This window comes from Tenrec ecaudatus, chromosome 8 (assembly GCF_050624435.1).
Source record: "Tenrec ecaudatus isolate mTenEca1 chromosome 8, mTenEca1.hap1, whole genome shotgun sequence".
NCBI lineage: Eukaryota > Metazoa > Chordata > Mammalia > Afrosoricida > Tenrecidae > Tenrec > Tenrec ecaudatus.
In genome coordinates this window covers 44,296,339-44,315,742 of record NC_134537.1, presented here as the reverse complement: position 1 = coordinate 44,315,742, position 19,404 = coordinate 44,296,339, and the positions used below count along the sequence as shown (strand labels likewise).

At 43.3% G+C, this 19,404-nt stretch overlaps 1 protein-coding gene across 2 annotated transcripts in view; it reads left to right on the top strand.

The window, feature by feature from the left end:
• The first annotated feature begins 2,465 nt into the window (after nucleotides 1-2,465).
• The window catches only part of SEC22A (SEC22 homolog A, vesicle trafficking protein), a 59,066-nt gene continuing 42,127 nt past the window's right edge, over nucleotides 2,466-19,404 (top strand). For both annotated transcript variants that reach the window (XM_075556323.1, XM_075556324.1), the window contains exons 1-4: nucleotides 2,466-2,526; nucleotides 4,231-4,431; nucleotides 17,602-17,765; nucleotides 18,735-18,929. In XM_075556323.1, the coding sequence (XP_075412438.1) occupies nucleotides 4,250-4,431; nucleotides 17,602-17,765; nucleotides 18,735-18,929 (541 nt within the window). In that variant the 5' untranslated portion in view covers nucleotides 2,466-2,526; nucleotides 4,231-4,249. The remainder of the gene's footprint in view (nucleotides 2,527-4,230; nucleotides 4,432-17,601; nucleotides 17,766-18,734; nucleotides 18,930-19,404) is intronic.

Below are 19,404 nucleotides of genomic sequence, written 5' to 3'. Positions count from 1 at the left end.
GTTGTGGTGACCCCCAACCATAAAATTATTTTAAAAATTATTTTCATTGCTACCTCATAACTGACATTTTGCTACTGTTATGAATCATAATGTAAATATCTGATATGTAGGATGTATTTTCATTGTTACAAATGGAACATAATTAAACATAATTAAGCATAGTGCTTAATCACAAAACACTACATAATTATATATTGTGAAATATTTATGTGTTTTCCGATGGTCTTAGGTGACCCCTATGAAAGGGTCGTTTGACCCCCAAAGGGGTCGATACCCACAGGTTGAGAATCGCTGGTCTAGATAGAATCTATATATGCTTCTCTAAATAAAAACCTTAGCATGCGTTTACTTCAATCACTTTTCTACCATCTCCAAATGTAAAGCTTATCTAGTAGTTTAGATTCAGTTTATTGTTACTCTTCTTTGTTCAAACAAGTCAATATTTATTTAGCTTTCCCTGAATTACCTTTCTGTCCTTCTCCCTGGGAGGCAAACACCTCGGCTGGCCCCTGCTTGGTGGGAGGAGAGGGACTGAGACAAATGATTCCTTCTGCTCAGATAGCTCAGCAAAGCATCCTGCTTTGGGGCCAGGGCTCCCCACTACTCCTATTCACCACGACTGAGAGCACTAGTGAAGTTAAGTACCAAATGTGCAGTATTGCTTGCTTAGCTTTAGGCTTGTGGTTATGGGAGAGGAGATTAGGACATGAGGTTTGTCAGACATCCTCATTCACCTTTCCTCTTAGGCCTTTCTCCTGGGCCTTCCACATTCTCTCCCTAGGTGCTCATCTATACCTTGGCATTAGTGATTATGCACTGGACCACTAAACACAGGTCAGCAGTTCAAAACCACCAGCCCCTCTTCAGGAGAAAGATGAGACTTTTTATTCACATAGAATTACAGTTTCAGAAACCCTCAGGTGCAGTTCTACCCTGTCCTACAGGGTCACTATGAGTCAGAATTGACTTGATGGCACTGAGTTTCGTTTTAGTTTAGACACTCCAGCCACCAAAATTGGATAATTACTTCAGACATTTATTGTGAACTCCAGACCTATGAATGAAGACCTACTTGACATCTCCACTTATAAGTCTCTCAAATTTAACATATCCCCAAACATTTGCTCTGTCTCTATGTCCCCTGAACCAGTAAATGATTTGTTTTAATCCATCTAGTTACTTAAGCGGAGTCATTCTTTAATAGTCCTCTTTTTTTTCATCCTTCCTGGCAAACCAATCCATTATAATGTCTCTTAGATTCCACCTCCCATTTACAATGTCTTGAGATTATGCACCTCACTCTGCCTCCGCTGTTACCCTAGTTCAAGAGGCGCCATCACCTCTGCCCTTGACTCTGCACCTGCCTCTAAGCTGCCTCCCAGCAAAACCCTTTTTGTCCTCTTCCAATCTTCCCCGCCAAGTTCTTTGAGGGAGCTTTTAAGTATGTAAATATTACCTTAGTGAATACTCTCTATAAGCTGCCCTTTGTCCTTAAAATATATTCTAAAATACAGTCTGAAATCTATAATGCGGCCAAAAAGACCCAATAGAGCTGACCCCACTCATCTCAGCCCTAGCTTCTTCTGGTTCTCTGCCCTGTAGTCACCCTACCTTTATTTCCGTTTCTAGAACACAACACGTTCTCTCATGCTACAATCACCACACACACAAAGTTCCCTTTGCCTGGACACTCTCTTTTTTAATAAACAGCTGTATTGGAACATAATCCAAATATCACACGGTCCAATAGTTCAATTATGTCAAGAAGCGTTGGACAGTCATTAGCGCAATCAATTTTTGAGCGTTTTCTTCTGTCTTGTACTCTTTGTGATTAGCTCCCCATGCCTCCCACATGCCTGGACATTACTGCCCTTTCTTATGTCTGGAATCTAAAAGGAATTTCATGGAGCGCTTCGCTAACAGTTCGTTACTTTCACTCATGTGCTTCATAGCACGAATCGCAATGTCAAATTATGTATTGATTTGTATTTTAATGCCTGCTGCTCCTACCATACCTGCGATCGCCTCGTGTGCTCTGTTCACGTGGCTGATGTCCAGGTGGGGGGGCTGTGGCCCTGTAGCGCCAGGGTGCTTCTGGCAGGCACTTTCCACGCTCACCCACAGGGGGCTTCCCGCCACCCCCACCCCCAGTCCCGGGCCCCCGCGTCCCTGTCTTCACGGCGGCAGGACTGAGTGTGAGAGACCAACTGGCAGATGGGGGAAAGTAGCCTTATTTCTGTTGGAAGACCCAGCTCTTAGCGGAGGACTCGGCGCAGGTGCGACAGAGGCTGCCAATCTCCCTTGAAGAGGGCGGGGCTAACGCGGGCCACGGGCGAGGGCGGGTCAGGCTGTTCTTCTCACAGAACTTGATTGGCCTGCGGGGAGCGGAGCAAGAGGGGGCGGGGCTTGATTCCGTAGGACGCGAACCACGTTGGACGCGGGGCCGCCCAACAGCGGAAGGCCACGCCCTGGCCCACAATGCACCGCGAGACGCGTCACTCGGCGCGGCGGGTCCCAGCTAGACAGGTATGGCCCGGCCCCTCCGAGTCCTCTTTCCTGTCTTCTCAGGGCCGCTAGGACCCGGAGCCGGCCACTACCCAGGCTCTCTCTACCTCCTGCCAGGGCCGAACCCAAAGTTCGGGTCCCCGCCAGGAGCTGAGCCCGAGCCGCCGCGGCGGGGCCCTGGAGGGGCGGGCCTGCGGGGATCCATCCATCCATCCCCTTCGGCTTGAGGGGCCGACGAGCCCCGAGGGCGGCAGTTGAGCTCCGCGGGCGGCCTGTCCCGGGTGTGGGGTAGTTCGGGCAGGGGTGCCCGGCGGGGTGGGGAATTCTCGGGCTCGCAGATGTCAGAAGTACCGGCATCCACCTGGCTGGGAAGGTGGCCCGGGAGTGCTTGAGGAGGCATGTCCAATTGCTTTGAGGTAGGGTGGGATTTGAAAGAACATAGAGCCCAGAGATGATTGACAGCTTTGGCTCACGGCAACCTGCAGGTTGGGGCACTGAGAGAGGAGGCCGAGCCAGAGGTGGCCTGAGTGGCTGACAAGTGAAAACAGCTTTGAACTTTCCTCCTGCGCCCCAGCTTCCTGGATCGTCCACTTGGGCGTCGTTGTGTGCTTCTGTGTAGATCCTGAGAACCAGCCCCTCCTATGCTTACTCACTCAAAGTCCAGCCAAGGACTAAAGTGCCAGCCACCAGACAGAGGAGGGTGCATTCTGGTCCTAACACAGGTGGAACTGGTTAAAACAAACACAACAGCAACTCTGCATCAAATTCCAACCCACTCCAGTGTTAAGATCGCAAGGGACTAAGCCGCACCTCAAACTACCTACAGTTTCTGGAATGTGAAGTTGAATTGTCTGTATTTGAAGGGACACCAGGGACCATACCCTAAATTAATGTGAATATCTACACGGTTTCTGTTTGAATCATTAAGGGGTTGATCAAGTTACTCAACCTCTGTTGGGCTTAATTTCCCACAGTACCCACCTCATTTTTGGAAGGTGTAAATGAGATCATGTATATAAAGTGCCCTCATCCATAGAAGGCAACCAATAAATATGGATAATGAACCCCACTGCTGAGTCAGTTCCAATTTAATGTGACCGTATCACTCACTGCTGTTGAGCTGGCTCAGACTCATAGTGACTCAATAGGACAGAGTAGAACTGCCCTTGTGGGTTTCTGAGGCTTTTCATCAAGTGGTTTGCATTTAATTTTTAACTCTGTGAGATAGATACTGTTAATCATTACAATTTATAGATTATGGTTGTGCTCCTCAGGGGTAGAATTGTATATTTAAATTTATGGGAGCAGAGGAAATAAATATATTTAAATTTGAGTATTGGGCAAATTGTTTTAAGAATGGTGTTTATGCGTCTTCTACATCCACCTCTTGTGAGAATAGTAGAAAGAAGCAAGTATTTATTTTTAAAAGCTGATTTGTTATGTGGAGCTTAGTATGCTGTTACTCTGATTAGAATTTCTCCAATGGCTTAGGGAGCCCTGGTGGCCTAGTGGTTTTGCATTGGGTTACTAACTGCAACATCAGTGTTTGAAACCACCTGCTGCTGCTCAGGTGAACGGGGTTTTCTACTCCTGTGGGGCAGTTCTACCCTGTCCTTGATGTCACTGAATTTGGTTTTGGTTTTTTTGATGGCGAGAGAGTTGAAGGTTTTTTTTTTTTTTGGCTTTAAACATTTTAATCTAACCCAAATTATGCATTTTTTTTAGGTCTTTACTATCAGTTGAAATGTCTATGATTTTATCTGCCTCAGTCCTTCGTGTCAGAGATGGGCTGCCCCTTTCAGCTTCTACCGACCATGAGCAAAGCACAGGAGTGCAAGAGTGCAGAAAATATTTCAAAATGCTCTCGAGGAAGCTTGCGCACCTTCCTGATCGATGTACACTGAAAACTGGACATTACAACATTAAGTAAGACTTCAATTTGCTCAATTCAAATTGCTTTCCTGATGATTGCCATTTTAACAATGTTTAAGTTGTTTGTAATAGAAATTAGCAATTATTTAGAAAAACTTGTTCAGGTGTCATGTAAGTCTGAACACATGTACTAAATAATAGTCATAATGTCATCACCCATCTTGCAATTCTCCGCATTTATTTCTGGCTTTAGAAATTTTATAATGTGCAGTTCATAGTTATTTTATTCTTATAAGAAGACCTGTAGGCATTTATTGGGGTTCGCACATGCCCAGGATTTTAGTAAATAAACTTTAATGGGAACTGTAAAAAGTCTTGCATGATATCCTCTCTTAAGGAAATTAAAGAAGCTAATGTCAGTGGGAAGAGAGAGTGCTTATCACTAATTATTGCCTATGAAAATAAAACTTCATAGGCAGAGAGTGATTTTATCTGTGGTGGTGAAGGACCTTTTTGAGAGGGTGATACAAGCAGAGATCTCCTCTCACTGCCACTCAGTCGATTCCAACTCATAGCAACCCTATAGGACAGGGTAGAACTGCCTCCGTGGGTTTCTAAGACTGTACTTCTTTATAGGACTAGAAAGCCTCATCTTTTTTCAGTGAAGTTGCTAATGGCTTCAAACTCCTGACCTTGTGATTAGCAGCCCAGTGTGTAATCTCTAAGCTACCAGGGCTCCTAGCAGATACCTAGAAGATGAGAAAAGAGGAGGTCATATGAAGGATGCTTTGGATGAAGAACAAGGCAGGGAACAGCCGGTCCAGGAGCCCTTCAGTCAAGGGCTGAAAGGAAGTCCGGTGATGTGGAGCATTACGGACATGTAATAGAAAATACAGGTTGGAATGTGATTTTGGAAAGGTAGGAAATGGAGCAGATTACGTAGGTCTTGTAGGCCGTGATAGAGAGTTTGGGTTGAGTCTATAGTCTAGAGAGGTACATGGTCTGCTTTTAGCATTGAGCTGCCTGCCCTGGCTGCTCTGAAGAATGGACTCTGAGAGAGCAGGGGGAGCAGATCAGTTGAATCCTGGAGTCATTCATGTAGAAGTGCTATTTTTAACTTGAACTAGGGTGATCATACTAAGAAGTGGTTAGATTTGGACTATGCGTATAGTTGAATGCTTGATTACTAACTGAAAGGTTGATGGTTTGAGCCCACCAACACCGGGCACCGCAGAGCAAAGGCCATGCAGTCTGCTTGTGAAAGCCACAGCTTTAAACACCCTATGGAGCACAGCTCCACCCTGCCACACACTAGGCTGCCAGGAGTCAGAAGCAACTCATTGGCAACTGGTTTGGAGCGTAGCACCATCAAATCTTCCTAATTGATGCGGAATGTGAGCGAAAGAGAAGAATCGGGAATCACCTGTAGATTTTTGGTCCAAGGACCTGGATGGCTGGTAGGTTGAAGTGAGTCAAGTTGTGAAAGACATGAGTTCTGTTCCTGAGATACCTGATAGACATTCAGGAAGCCCCGTCAGATAGGGAAGTGGGTGTGAGCGTCTGAAGTTCAGTAGAGAGAATAAGTATGGAGATTTAGATTTTGGAGTCATCCTAGAGTTTGTAGTAAAGCCATGGAACATACCCATGACACAGCACAATATACTTCGGAGCCATTTGATACTGATTGTGCATGCAGCAGGGAATCTGATAAGAACAAGGTCCATATGGGATAGACTGCTGTGCTTTGACACGTGTGCTTTCTGTGGGTTTTTCTGCAAACAGCAATCCCCACGCCTATAGGTGTGCTAGTTAATTACAAAGGTACGTTAAATGTAGAAAAATAGGGGCTTTATTATTAAGATGAGATGGATGAGATAGGCCATGTCCTGAAAATTTATTACAGTTTGGCTACTAGGGCAGGCAGGTGAGGAGGGACAATAGAAAGGATTAGTTAGTTACATGATTCACCTGCCCAGCCTGTTAGAGATCTGACATGCATAGGCGGGGAGGAGAAGAGTAATAAACCAAGAATGTGACTGAGCGTGATAGGTTCATTAAACTGTGTGGCCTGGTGTCGGGGATGGTGAATTAGGAATAGTTATGGGAAATGTGTGATGATTAGTGGGGGACCAGATCCTATTTATCCTTAGAAGTTTAGATTGCGGGATGCCATTTAGATGTTAACAGGTTATCGGACGCTGCTGCTGCATTTTCAAGAGAAGTGGCTTGGCAGAGAAACAATGCAAGACAGTGGAAGCTAGTGTGAAGTGGAACATCTGTGAGAAGAGAGGTGAGGCCGAGAGGTTAGCTTGGAAGCTGTCAGAATGGAAGAGGTACCCGGGATTAGGGCCCCACCCGGAAATAAAGTGCAAATGAACAAGAAGCTAACCGGAAAGACACTTTACAAGAAGAAATGGGCAAGCCTGATGAGATGGAATCTCAACAAAGAAGAGAAGGAAGGGATAGAAATGACTGAAGGCTTAGATTTGGACAGAATGATGCTGCCATGTCTGGAATGAGGTCCGAGGCAAGGGAAGAGAGGACGGCAATGAAGTTTTAAAGGTGCGGTTACGACAAAGCTCTCCAGTTGAGTTGGCAGAAAAGGGCTTCTGGACTCACTTCTGGTGGAAGTGGTTGATACTGAGCTTAGGGAGCCCCTGAGCTTAGGGAGCGGTCCAAATAGACCTGTAGAGAATGTCTCCAGTCATTTTTGTGACATGGGTAATTAATGGTAAGATATTGAGATGCCATGTCTCATTAGATTTTAAGGAGTTTTAACTAGAAAAATAATGTTATTAATTTTTTTCTATCTAAAATAATGTCTTAGCCTACTTCTAGTATTGGAGAAACAACTTGAAACATTCAAATATTTTATTAATAGTCTTTTTATTATGCAGAGTTTCAGCTATAGGTGTCAAAGTTACAGTAGATTGTCTTAATTGTGTGTTTCGGGAAAGTATGCTGGACATACAACACACTCAAAACCTTTTTGCAAATATTGTTTGTGCCTCTGCTTTGCTTTCTTAAGAGTAGAATATAGCATAATTTTAGCATCCCTCATTTCTGCTAATTGTCAATTTTGTGCAGTTTATTTATACCCAACCTTTCCCCCCAAAGGATTTGAGGAAATATATATATATAAATAAAAAAATAGAGCCCAGGTAAGGGAATCAAATGAAAGAGAATTTGAGATAGAATGATAGTCTGACATAACATTTCCTCCTGGAGGGGCGAATTATATAGTCCACGCATTTGTTAGAGTGACGGTATGGATGGTATGTTGCTCTGAGCAACGTTTGTGTCAAAGAGGGACAGTAGATAGGCTTAGTTACGGAATTCACGGTTCCCATCGCATACTGAAATGCGATGTACCTGAAGAGGGATGAACAGACGATAAGCAGCATTCTTCTAGCATCCATAGTAATCTGTGTATGATTTTTCCTTATAACATCCTGTAATGTATGCAAATGGCATGTGCCAAAAGCAAATATATAAAAGAAAGTTAGTGGAAAAAAGCAGCAGAAGTCTTAATTTGACAAACGTATAAATACCATTGAGAAATACCTAAAGAAGCAAATAGAGCCCATGGCTTCCAGACCGTGCGCAGAAAAACCGCTGTGTGTTATTTTTGTAGCCAAGTGTTAAAGATTGTGGTTGTAGTTTTAGTTCTTGACCAGGACTGATTTTCATGCATTTTTGAGCATTGGAAAACAAATCGTATTAATGAGTATCTAATATACCAAGGAATTTGTGTTACCTGGCTTTTAAAAGTCTCATGTGGCAGCTCTTTTTCTAGACCCGCTGATTTGCCAGATAGAATTCAGAGATCTGCTAAAGCACCACTGAAGCACAGCTTGTGACTGGGGCTGGCTGCCTGCCTGCCTCTCCTTACCTAGCTCTTTCTAATGCTCTTCCCCTCAAAGGCCTGCTTACACATTTTTGGATTCACCTTTTTCCTTACTACTGCATCTCATTTCACTAACGAGCTCACTTCCTTCACAGATCGCCGGTAGCATTTGAGTACTTGTGTCCTCAATATTAAAATTTCTTATTTAATTGTAATTTCTGTATGTTCTCTCTCTCTAGCTAGTTTTATAACTCATTGATCTGCTTTGGCTTATGCTATTTTTGATTCTTCAACTCATAGTGCGGTGGTTTCCAAACTTGTATAGAAATTAGGTGCTCTTTTCAACATACATGTTGCAGAATGTAAGACAGAATAACTCAATTTATGTGCTAAGATGAGGTGGTACCTCACATGAGATTTTAGTTACAGTAAAGGCTTTTTAAATGCATCCCTCCCATCCCTGTGTTTTGGTCTGATGTAGAGACTGTGTCAGGTCAGCTTGGGGAGCCCATTTCAAGTTGGCATGTCTTGTGCACAGTGGGGTGGCCAGGGGGTGGGAGTTGCTGTCCAGTGGGCTCCAACTCATTGTGTCCCAGACTGAATCATGTTAGGGTCCACACTATCTTCACGGTCGCTGGTTGTGGCCCCTGTGCATTTTGAGTGCCTTCTACCCCTCTGTAATACACCTGGTGAAGGTGAGCTGATGGAGACTCAAAGCAACCCTATAGGACAGATGAGAGCTGCCCCACGGGTTTCCAACCTGCACATCTTTACAGGAGCAGCCTGCCACATCGATCCCCTCTGGAACAGCTGACTGGTGGGTTTGAACATTAACTATAGGTTAGTTGCTGAGTACTTAACCACTGCGCCACTAGGGCCCCCTTTCGCCATTGTGTCAGACAATAATGCAGAGGATTTTCATTGGCTAATGTTTGGAAGTAAGTTTCCTGGCCTTTCTACTTCATCTGTTACAAACATGGGAGTTCTGCTGAAACCTGTTTGACCCTTTTGGTATTTGAAATCCAGGTGGCATAGCTGCCCGCTTCATAGCACAGTGGAAGCCTCCACAGTACCGCCCACTGACAGATGGGGAGGAGCTGCCTGTCTGCGGGCCAAAGTCAGTTGCTGCGGAGTCAGTTCTGACACATGTCAGCCCTGGGTGTCAGCGGACAGTGATACTCCGTAGGGTTTGAGTAGCTGGTTGTCCAGCAGTGGATCACCAGGCTTTGCCTCTGGGTGGACTCAAACCCCTAATCTCTTTGGATAACTGCAGAACGTGCTAACCATTTGCACATAGAATATTAGCTGCTTCACTGTGGGAGTGCCGTGGGATGAAGTTCTTATTTCCTCCAAAAAGTTTCCACTCAGCTAGTGTGTGTGTGTGTGTGTGTGTGTGTGTGTGTGTGTGTGTGTGTGTGTTGGGTAGGTAGAGGAAGGTAGATATCTAATTTTGTGATTCCTCCCTCCATTCCATAGTGATATTATAAATTATGTAAAAATGTTAAGAAAGCCATCTGTCTTCTATGTTGAAGGATACTTAAACTGTAACACATGTTTAATGAATAAACTTACATCATTCCTTAAGAAACTGTAGCTAGAGCAATAAATATAAACCTTTTAAAAGTTGTCATCTGCAACCTTAAAATGTTGCAGTTGGTGGTAAGTTGTGAACGTTTAAGAGTTGTACATTTTGAGATCTGTGAGCTTCTGAAAAGAAGTTCCCTTGGGGAGGCCAGTGGTGCCCTATTGTGAATTTCCTTTAGTGCAAGGAAAAGCAACTGTTCGGTTCTTTTGCTGCCGACCTATTTGAAGCTGCTGGTGGATGTGAGCCCTGTGGGTTCCCTCCTGACCTGAGGGCTCACTCTCTGTATTTGCTTTCAAACTGCTACCTCCAGCCAGGAGCACCATTCTAGACTTCCCAGCCCGATGGTTCAGTATGGAGCAGTGCTTTCTTTTCACTCCTGGTGGTATTTTCTGATAACTAGAGTAACAACATCAGTAATGACCTAATTATTAAGTATGTGCAATTGCCAGGTACTTCACTTACATTGGGAACCCAGGTGGCACAGTAGTTAAAGTGCTTGACAGCTAACTGTAAGGTCAGTAGTTTAAACCCCCCAGCTGCTCTGTGGGACAAGATATGATAAGGTGTTTCTGTAACGAGTATAGCCTTGAAAAACCCATGAGGAGTTCTGGTTTGTCCTGTAGGGTTTTATGAGTTAGGATTGACAACTGCAGTGGGTTTGGTTGGTTTTGTTTTACTTACCTTATCATTATACTATGCAGTCGCTTTGCTAAGCAGGCATGGCTAATAATTAAAGCGCTTGGTCATCGCAGGCACAGAAGCACAGGTTTCACTAGATTAAGCCCCCAAAAGGCAGGCCTATTGTGAAGGACAAAAGTTGGTTGGCGCCAGAAACTGTGTTTTCAGAAATCTTGCTTTTATTCCTGCAAGACCTGGGCCTCCTCCCTTCCGTCGCATATTGGTGTTATCGGGGTGTGAGAAAACTCTACAGGGCCAGCTCCAGGTAGGGGTACTTCATCCCCGTGAGCAACCCGTCTCCCTCCGTGTTTCCGAAAAAGAGTGAAGCACTTCAATCGACCTTTCTTGAGTCTTGGTCTATTTCTGGATTGATGTGGCCAGAGGGTGAGGTATCTTAATTGACCAGGCCTCCACCACCTCCATCCCCTCCTTTGATTGGACATCGTCGCCAAAGCCATGGAAGCCAAAGTTGGAGTGAGTTCCCCAAAGGACAGGAGAGAGGCATGCTAGGTAAATGGCCAGTAGAGTGCCTTCACCCTTGTTTTAAATGAACTCAAAGTCAAAGCTAATGAAGGGTCAGAACCAGGCTTTTGGCACCAACGTTCATGTTATTCTCTGGTAAACAAGGGGGTTGCCTCCCTTTGCTGCTTAAACCTTTCTTGACGGGGTCTGGTCCTAATTCCTTACTGTTTTTATGGGGAGAGAAATTTGCCCAGAAGGAGAATGAAGTGAAGTAAACCTCACACTCTCTTGCTCTCTCTCTTTCGCCCTCCCCTCTCCATTCCCTTTCTCACTCTCCCCTTCGCCTCTCTCCTGCCTTTAGCTGAGCAAGGAGCAGAGCTGGGGGAAACCTAAGTGATGATAGCATTGTCTCTTTGGAGACAAGACAAGTGTTTTCGGGGCGGGGACATTGGAGGACCTATGGCCCACCTGTGGTTCCAAACTACTAAGGAGGAGACGATAACCTATGCGTCCTATTTCCTCATTTTGTTTCTGTACTAATAGCACACTGCTCCCTGTCCTCCTGTTTATCATGGAAAATGCACGTCTTTTCAGTACCACATATATTAAAAGCAATTGTCAACTTCTTAGAACTTAATTGCTGTCCTAATATACTGTTTCTCTGGGTATGATTAATTATCTTAAAAGACATTTAAAAAACAAACCATCCTCCTCTTTCATCCTCTGAGCAGTGTGGAAGTGTGGCGTTAGTGGGGAAGGGTGACTGAGCAGCTAGATTGATGTGGAAAGGGAGATGCAGGATGTCCAAGGCACACTTGGCGCCCTTTGCTGTATCTTTTGCTACAGTTTACTCATGGCTTTGCTCCTCTCCACTGGAGGGGAGTTGAGAGTTGGCTTGGTAGGAGAGGAGTAAATGAGAGCCCAGGCCCAGGTCCTCCCTAGCTGGCTGTTGGCTCAAGGTGGCCGTGCCGGGTGACCGAGTTAGTTCTCGTCTGGTTCTTATACCCTTGCTGCCCTGCTGATGGCAAAGCATTTGTTTTCAGCTTGCTTCCTACTGGACATACTTGGTGGTGACAAACCCATATGCTCACTTTCATAATGTCACATCTTTTTATGTCTATTTAAAAATTTCCATAGTATTTTAGAGAATGGAATGCAGTGTGGAAGGCTCTATTTTTAAAATAGTATGTTTCTTATACTTAGCAATTTTAACAGTGGATTCAAGATGCCGTATTCCACTGGAGAAGTTCCTGTACCAGGCAAGCTGCTCACAGGGCACATGTGGCTGCCAAGGATCAGGAGCTTGGCACTGTGTGCGAATGCCGCTACTGAGGGAAACCCACCCCTTGGGGCCCTTCCCGCTCAGAGTGGCCCAGAGAACCAGGGCTTTCCAAGGCTGTACGTCGTTCCAGAGACAGACTGCCGCATCTTCCTCCCTCAAAACACTGGTGCGTTTAGACCGCCCGTCTTTCCATTCGTAGTCAAGTGCTTTAACCACTACGCTACCAGGCCTCTTTACAGAAGAAAATTTACATCGTGTATTTCGTGTACATTTGAATGATTATGGTATCATCAGTTCATTTGCTATGTACCCAGTCATTTAGCATGCTATAAAGCATGGTTTTGCAAGTTTGTACTGTTTGTGTATCACTTCCAAATGTATTCGTAGTACTTACTGCAATCTCCTGCAGGCAAGACCTGGGGTTTGGCATCGGCCCATAGTGTCGAGTGTGAAGCCTGTGCTGAGTGCTCTTAGGTTCTGCGGAGGGCAGGGTATTGATTGACCTGCCCTAATAATGTCAATGTTCAGTTGGCAGTGTGTACAGTTTCTACTTGCAAGTTCATAGATACAGTTGTGTACCACTGCGTATTCATTTGGTTGGACATTAGGGCTTGGGGTCACTTGTGGAATGGCTTGCTGGGACACATGATTGAGTGAACTTTTTAAGAAACTGGTTGAAAGGAGTAAATCCTCTTTACCAGGATTTTTTTGTGTGAAATTTTGCCGGCCTTACCTGTTTAGGAGACCAGTGGCCCTGCAAAGGCCTAAAGAGGTTCCTGGTATGCATGGCAGAGAGGGGAACCAAAGATGTAATATGATGGGTCAGTTGCCTGAGTGGGAGAAAGGGGTGCTCTCATTGTAGCTGTAAAGACCATTTCCTGAAAATGAGAAATGGCAAAGCCTAGAAATGGAAGGGAAACAATAAAGAAGGAAAATTCGAGCCAAAAACGTTGGCAATTTAAAAATTGTGCTCCAGGTGGAGGAGATGGGCTGTGTGTGTATGTGTGTGTTCTCACAGCAATGGCTGTGCTATAGGCCTGCCTCTTAGACCTCCAGAGCCGTCTGCAGTCCTCCCTGCAGAGGGGGCAAAATGGTCCCAAGAACATCCTCTGTGAAGTTGCGGCATGTTGGAGGCTCACGGGCCTGACTCTGAAGGACTGTGGGCACTACCTGAAGAGCAGGTAAAGTTCTTCTGCCGTGTAGTTAAATACTTACTGAGCTTGCGTTCAACAAATTAGTGTATCAGTGAGGGGATGAATAATACCATCCTTGTACTAATTTCTTTACCAATTTATTAAGCACGTATTATGTGCTGCTGTTGGGTGCCATGGCTGGTCTGCACAGTCATTCCTGTGTTTGAACCCATAGATAGAAAATATGTTACCAAGAATATAGTGGTGAACAGTATAGAAATCAGCCTGTGCTCATGAAGCATATAGAGTAGTGAAAAAGGTATTATCCAAATAGCCATACAGATATAGGTTATCAACTGGATTAAGTTGTAATGGGAAAAACAACTGCTGGGGTAGAACCCTGGGGTGGCAATCAATTGAGATGTGCCCTGTGACAGGGGCTTAAAGAACTGATGGATGAGTGGGTGTTGCAGGTGAGAATTGGCTCGTGGCCGAGGTGGGGTTGGGAGCGCTGCAAATGAGGAAGACAGGATTGTGAATTTCTCGGATTGGAGTAGGAGGCTGGGAATGGGCCACCCTTGAGGTTCTGCAACCCGGCTCGTGTGTCTGGGCTGCACATGACACAGTGGAGAGGTTGGCACAGAATGTACCTGGTGAGGCATGTTCCAGAATCCTCAAATTTTGTTAGTGTTCATTAAGGAGCAGAGCTAGAGATGGATTTGTGGCTTGAGAAAAGTGGCAGGGGGAAGTTAGTGAGTTAGGGAGTAAACGGCTCATCTATATTATTTGGAAGTTGGTGAGCAGTGTGGAAAGAATGTGGACTTTGGGGTCAGTACTGGATCCCTCTTGGCTCTGTTTCTTAATGGTACGTGATTGGGGTAAATTGCTACGCCTCTCTGTTTCCCCATCTGTAAAATAGCGGTAGCGAGGCTCAGTTATTGTGAACCTGAAATGATACTAAAGCACTTAGCAAGGGGCGTGACTCACGCCGCTACCCCTCTTCCTCTTCCAGGCAGAAGGACAGCGCCGTGCTTGCTTATACAATGCGAGCTAGTGCACCCCGTGGACACTGCTACCCATGCACAAGCCAGCATACCTGTAGATGCCACAACACACCATATCATCTGAGGTAGTTAGTTTATTGTGCCAACCTGGCCGATAAACACAGGTGGGGTTAATTGAAGGGCAGAGGGATAAGTGGCTCCGTGAGCCTCGCCTTTCTAGTTCTCGGGTCTCTAGCTTTCTGATGGTCGGACCTGGTTGCAGCTGCATTAGCCAGTTCCCTGCTTTAGCTGGCAAGGCTCACTTCCTGCAAGACATTCCTGAGGAGAAGCCACATGGACCTACCCCGATGCAGCCCTTGGTGCTGGAGCAGCCGTGTAGAGACCCCTGCCAGCGCTGAGATGCTTACACATTCACCGACTTGGCTTTCCTCCTGTAGTTGGCATCATGGCATGTGATTTGTGAGATGGAGGAGGACTTTGTGGATTGGTGTTGGACATATGGGCTGATGTTGGACTTGTAGGGTTGGACAGCACTGGGTTGGGATGTTTTTTTGATGTGCACTTAACCTTTATATAAAACTCTCTCTTATACATGAGTTTCTGTGGATTTGTTTCTCTAATGTACCCAGACTAATACATCATCTGAGTCAGTGAAGTGATAGGATTGCTTTCTGACCCAGTAATAGTTGGAAAAGCAAATGTATTCATAGCAAAGGTACATTGACAGAGTTGTAAGAAACTTCTGGAAAACTGGCTTTGCATTTCAAAGAGACAGCATTAAAAGGCTATGTTCACTTTATAAAAAATCATAGTATAATTAACTGTTCTGTAATCTTACAGGAGAGCATCTTTATTTATTACAGTAAAATACAGACTTTGGAATAAAGACTCCCTGAAAATACTAACAAGTGATCTTAAAAACATAGGGTTCCATTTTCTTCACATTAAATTTTCTAGCTAAATTTACTGCAAGCCAGATAAAAAAGTTGGGATAAATTGTCATGTAGATGTCTGTGACTCACTTTCTCATTTCTGTGAGACATAGGAAAACCCCACCATAGCACAAAGATGGGGTCTGGAAACTTCAGTCTTCTTACTGGAAGAAGATGAAGTGATTGCTGGCTAGCCAATTAACCACTTCCCAGGATGGGAGAGCCGGTTTCCACCTGTGTTTGGTCAAGTTTTCATTGGGTGTATTTGGATGCTGATGACATATCTGAGAAATTTGATAATGCTAATGAAGATTTTGTTTTTGTTCTGGAAGAGAGGAAATTACTTGGTAGAAACATAGTTTGGCCTTTGATTTAATTACCAATTTTGTAGAAAAAGGCAATGTTCTCTGGCAAAATGTTTTGACTCCAATGCTGTAATAAGGCATTTAAGGCAAGAGATAATTTAAAAATAAACAAAAGGACGACCCATTGTCTTTGAATAAATTCCAGTTCCGAGCCACTCTCCAGGGTAGAGAGTAGAGCTGCCCCATAGGGTCTCTGAGATGAGGTCTTCAGGGAGCAGACAGCTCATCTTTGTCCTGAGGAACTGCTGACCTGTGGTTAGCGGTCCAATGCTTAACCTACGAGCGCTCCTGAGCGACACAGTTAAGAAATGAAAATGGTTTTTAAAAAAAAAAAACATTTTATTAGGGGCTCATATAACTCTTATCACAATCCATACATATACATACATCAATTGTATAAAGCACATCTGTACATTCTTTGCCCTAATCATTTTCTCTTTTTTTCCTCCTCTTTTCTTTTTTTACATTTTATTAGGGGCTCATACAACTCTTATCACAATCCATACATATACATACATCAATTGTATAAAACACATCTGCACATTCCCTGCCCCAATCATTCTGAAATGAAAATGTTTTATGCAGCTATATGCACATTGATGTTTTGTGATGTTTCTTCTTTTTTAGAAAATGCTGTTTGTAGTCCACTAAACTAATTTCATAATTAATGGGTCACAATTCACAGTTTGAAAAGTATTAAACCAATCGACTGTTCAGTAGAAGGGGAATTCCTGGTTCCTCCAGATGCACAGGGTCGGCACAATTCCACCAGTAGTATATCTCGCACCATTAATGATAGATGATTAATAGATGCCAACCCAGAAAGGTTCTTTGTAGCATTTTCCCCTTCTCTAGTCACGATGCCTTGTAGGACCAGGTACTGCTTTTTGTTGTCATGTTTCTGCAGCTTCTTTGATCTGAAACACTTCCTGGCTTTGCTGTCTTTTTTTACAACACTGAAACTCCAAAACAGTACAGCAACACACACACACTTTTTTTTTTAATTTAAAAACATGTCCCTCATTCTGATGTTTCTTCATGATTGGATTTAGGCCATGTACCCTCAGAGGTAAAAATACTGCGTAGGTAATGCAGTTTTCTGAGCTACCACACCTGAGGGCACATGTGTCCCTTTACTCCTCCCAAGTGATGTGAAGAGTAGCTAATCAAGATGTTGTCTGTTGTCTGCTGTACAATTAGTATCTTCCCTTTGTAATGGTTAGAAGTCCATGGGAAGACAGTTTCAAACCACACAGATGGCTTGCCCATTAACTCTCTGAAGTTAGCATCCATTGACTATCCTTTCCTGATCCACTCTACCATGAGGCTTGCACAGTACTCATTTTCTCCCACTTCTGCCATCACCCCACATTGACTGGTGAGCACTCAGTATTCTGTTGTAAGCAAGGATCCTCTCTTCCCCCCATTTCCTCCCTTCCCGCACTTTATTTTTAATTACTGTTAGGAACTTTGGCAATTCCACCTCCACCCCATTTCCCTAATGATTTATAATTCATTACTGTGTAAAATAGAGGATTTAACTTTGGGGTCAGTGGATGAATTTAAGAGTTAATAAGCAATTTGAGATTATCTGTAAATAGTGTTGTTTGGACATATTCCTGGGGACAGTGTTATAATTTTGATTAGACACTAAAAGATTCTTGACTCCCCTGAGGAAAAGGGTTAAACTTCCAGCTTATCTGTACCTTTGTTTGCTTGTATATTCTTGCCTTTGCTTTCTACCCTTTGCCTACTTTTAAATTAACTTGAAAACATATTTTGGTTCCTTCTAAAACTTTGCAGGAATATGTAATAAATATTGATGTCTTCATTACCACTGTAGCAGCAGTTTATGGCGTATAGAACCAGTCATGTGAAGCAGTGAATTACCTTGATTTAATTTGAAATTTTAAAACCAATGTTTTTTACACCATAGTTTTATCAGCTCTCTGGGAGTGAGCTACATGATGTTGTGCACTGAAAATTACCCCAATGTCCTGGCCTTCTCTTTCCTGGATGAGCTTCAGAAGGAGTTCATTACTACTTATAACGTGATGAAGACAAATACTGCTGTCAGACCGTACTGTGTCATTGAATTTGGTAAGGGCCTGATTTTTTTTTTCCCCTTTTTAAGTCTCCTATCTCCTTCAGTCATAAGCAGTTTTTCATTTGATACTAGGGAGCGGAGGAGGAAGCACAGAGAAATTTGGCAAGTGATACATAAATTGTGGCACCTTGTTACCTGATAAAGATGCCTACTGGGGGTGGCGGGGAGAAAATTATGAAGCGAATTGTGCTTATTAGCACAAAGAATTAATCCCAGAGGACAGTTTCTCAGATATTCAGAGTTTTGTGTTAATGTGATTATTTTACATAGTCTGTTTAACGTAGAACAGGGGTTGGCAAACATTTTCTGTGGAAAAACAATATAAATGAATGAATGCCTGTAGTTATGTTCCTATAAAACTATTTACGGATGTAAGCAACAAGCTGGGTTTGGTCTGCGGACAGTAGTTTGCTTGTCCTAATGGAGATGGGGAAAGAAAAGTAAAATCAAGTACAAATAGTAAACATAAACTTCTACTTGGGAAGTATCTAAGAAATAACTTTAGTTGGTTTTATTTAATTTCTTAATGGACATTCTAATGGTGTAGGCAATAATATTTATAAAAGTATGCTGCAGAGTGTATATTCTTCTGTAATTGCAATCTAATAGATTTAATATTTCATGAGATAAGAATCCCTATAAAAATACTGTTTAAAGTTAAAGCTGATTTTATTTCTGTAATTCCTTGAAGTGAAGTGGTTATAATAAAAATATTCTCACACTCATGTACAGCTAAACTCATAGTTTATTTACAGTTATTAATTTTTAGAATGTATAGTTGATGCCTTCATTGTATATTAACTTTAGACACAAATAGTGGTAGGATATCCCATGATACATTGAACAGTTTTGAGTGACAAATTAAACTATTTATCTGGAAAATTTACTGTCCATGAACATCACACTCTCATGATTTAATGAACACATGATGGCAAGGAAATTTATTTTTTTATTTTACATAGATAACTTCATTCAGAGGACCAAGCAGCGATATAATAATCCCAGGTCTCTTTCAACAAAGATCAATCTGTCTGACATGCAGACGGAAATCAAGCTGAGGCCCCCTTATCAAATCCCCATGTGTGAACTGGGGTCAGCCAATGGCGTCACGTCTGCATTTTCTGTTGACTGTAAAGGTGCTGCGAAGATTTCTTCTGGTGAGTTTTGGATCTCAACTATTTCAGTTTTTAAACAAAAATCATATTTTCTTAAGAACTGAACAGCTCCTGACCATGCATTATACTTTATCCTAATTTTTTAAATTGAGTACCGGAGAATGAAGAAATTCAAAGTAATTCCTTTTCCCTCTGGTATATAAAGTAAGCTACCAGATAGATGACTGACTAGTCAGGAAAATTCTTTCACTTGGATACTTAAGAGGATCTCTTGCTAGGAGAATACTCACTTCTAGAAATGAATAATGTATGTTTATAGACATGTAAAGCACATTTCCCAATGGCAGAATGACTACACGCAAGACCAGGGTTCATAACCATCCCAGGAACCGTAAGGACTTCAGTGAACATCTATTACCCTTCCCATCCCAAAGAAGGGAGGAACGCGAGCCTCAAAAGTTGTGATAGGTTAAAAATGGCTTAAAAACAAAAATTTCATTATTTTATAAAGTACCAC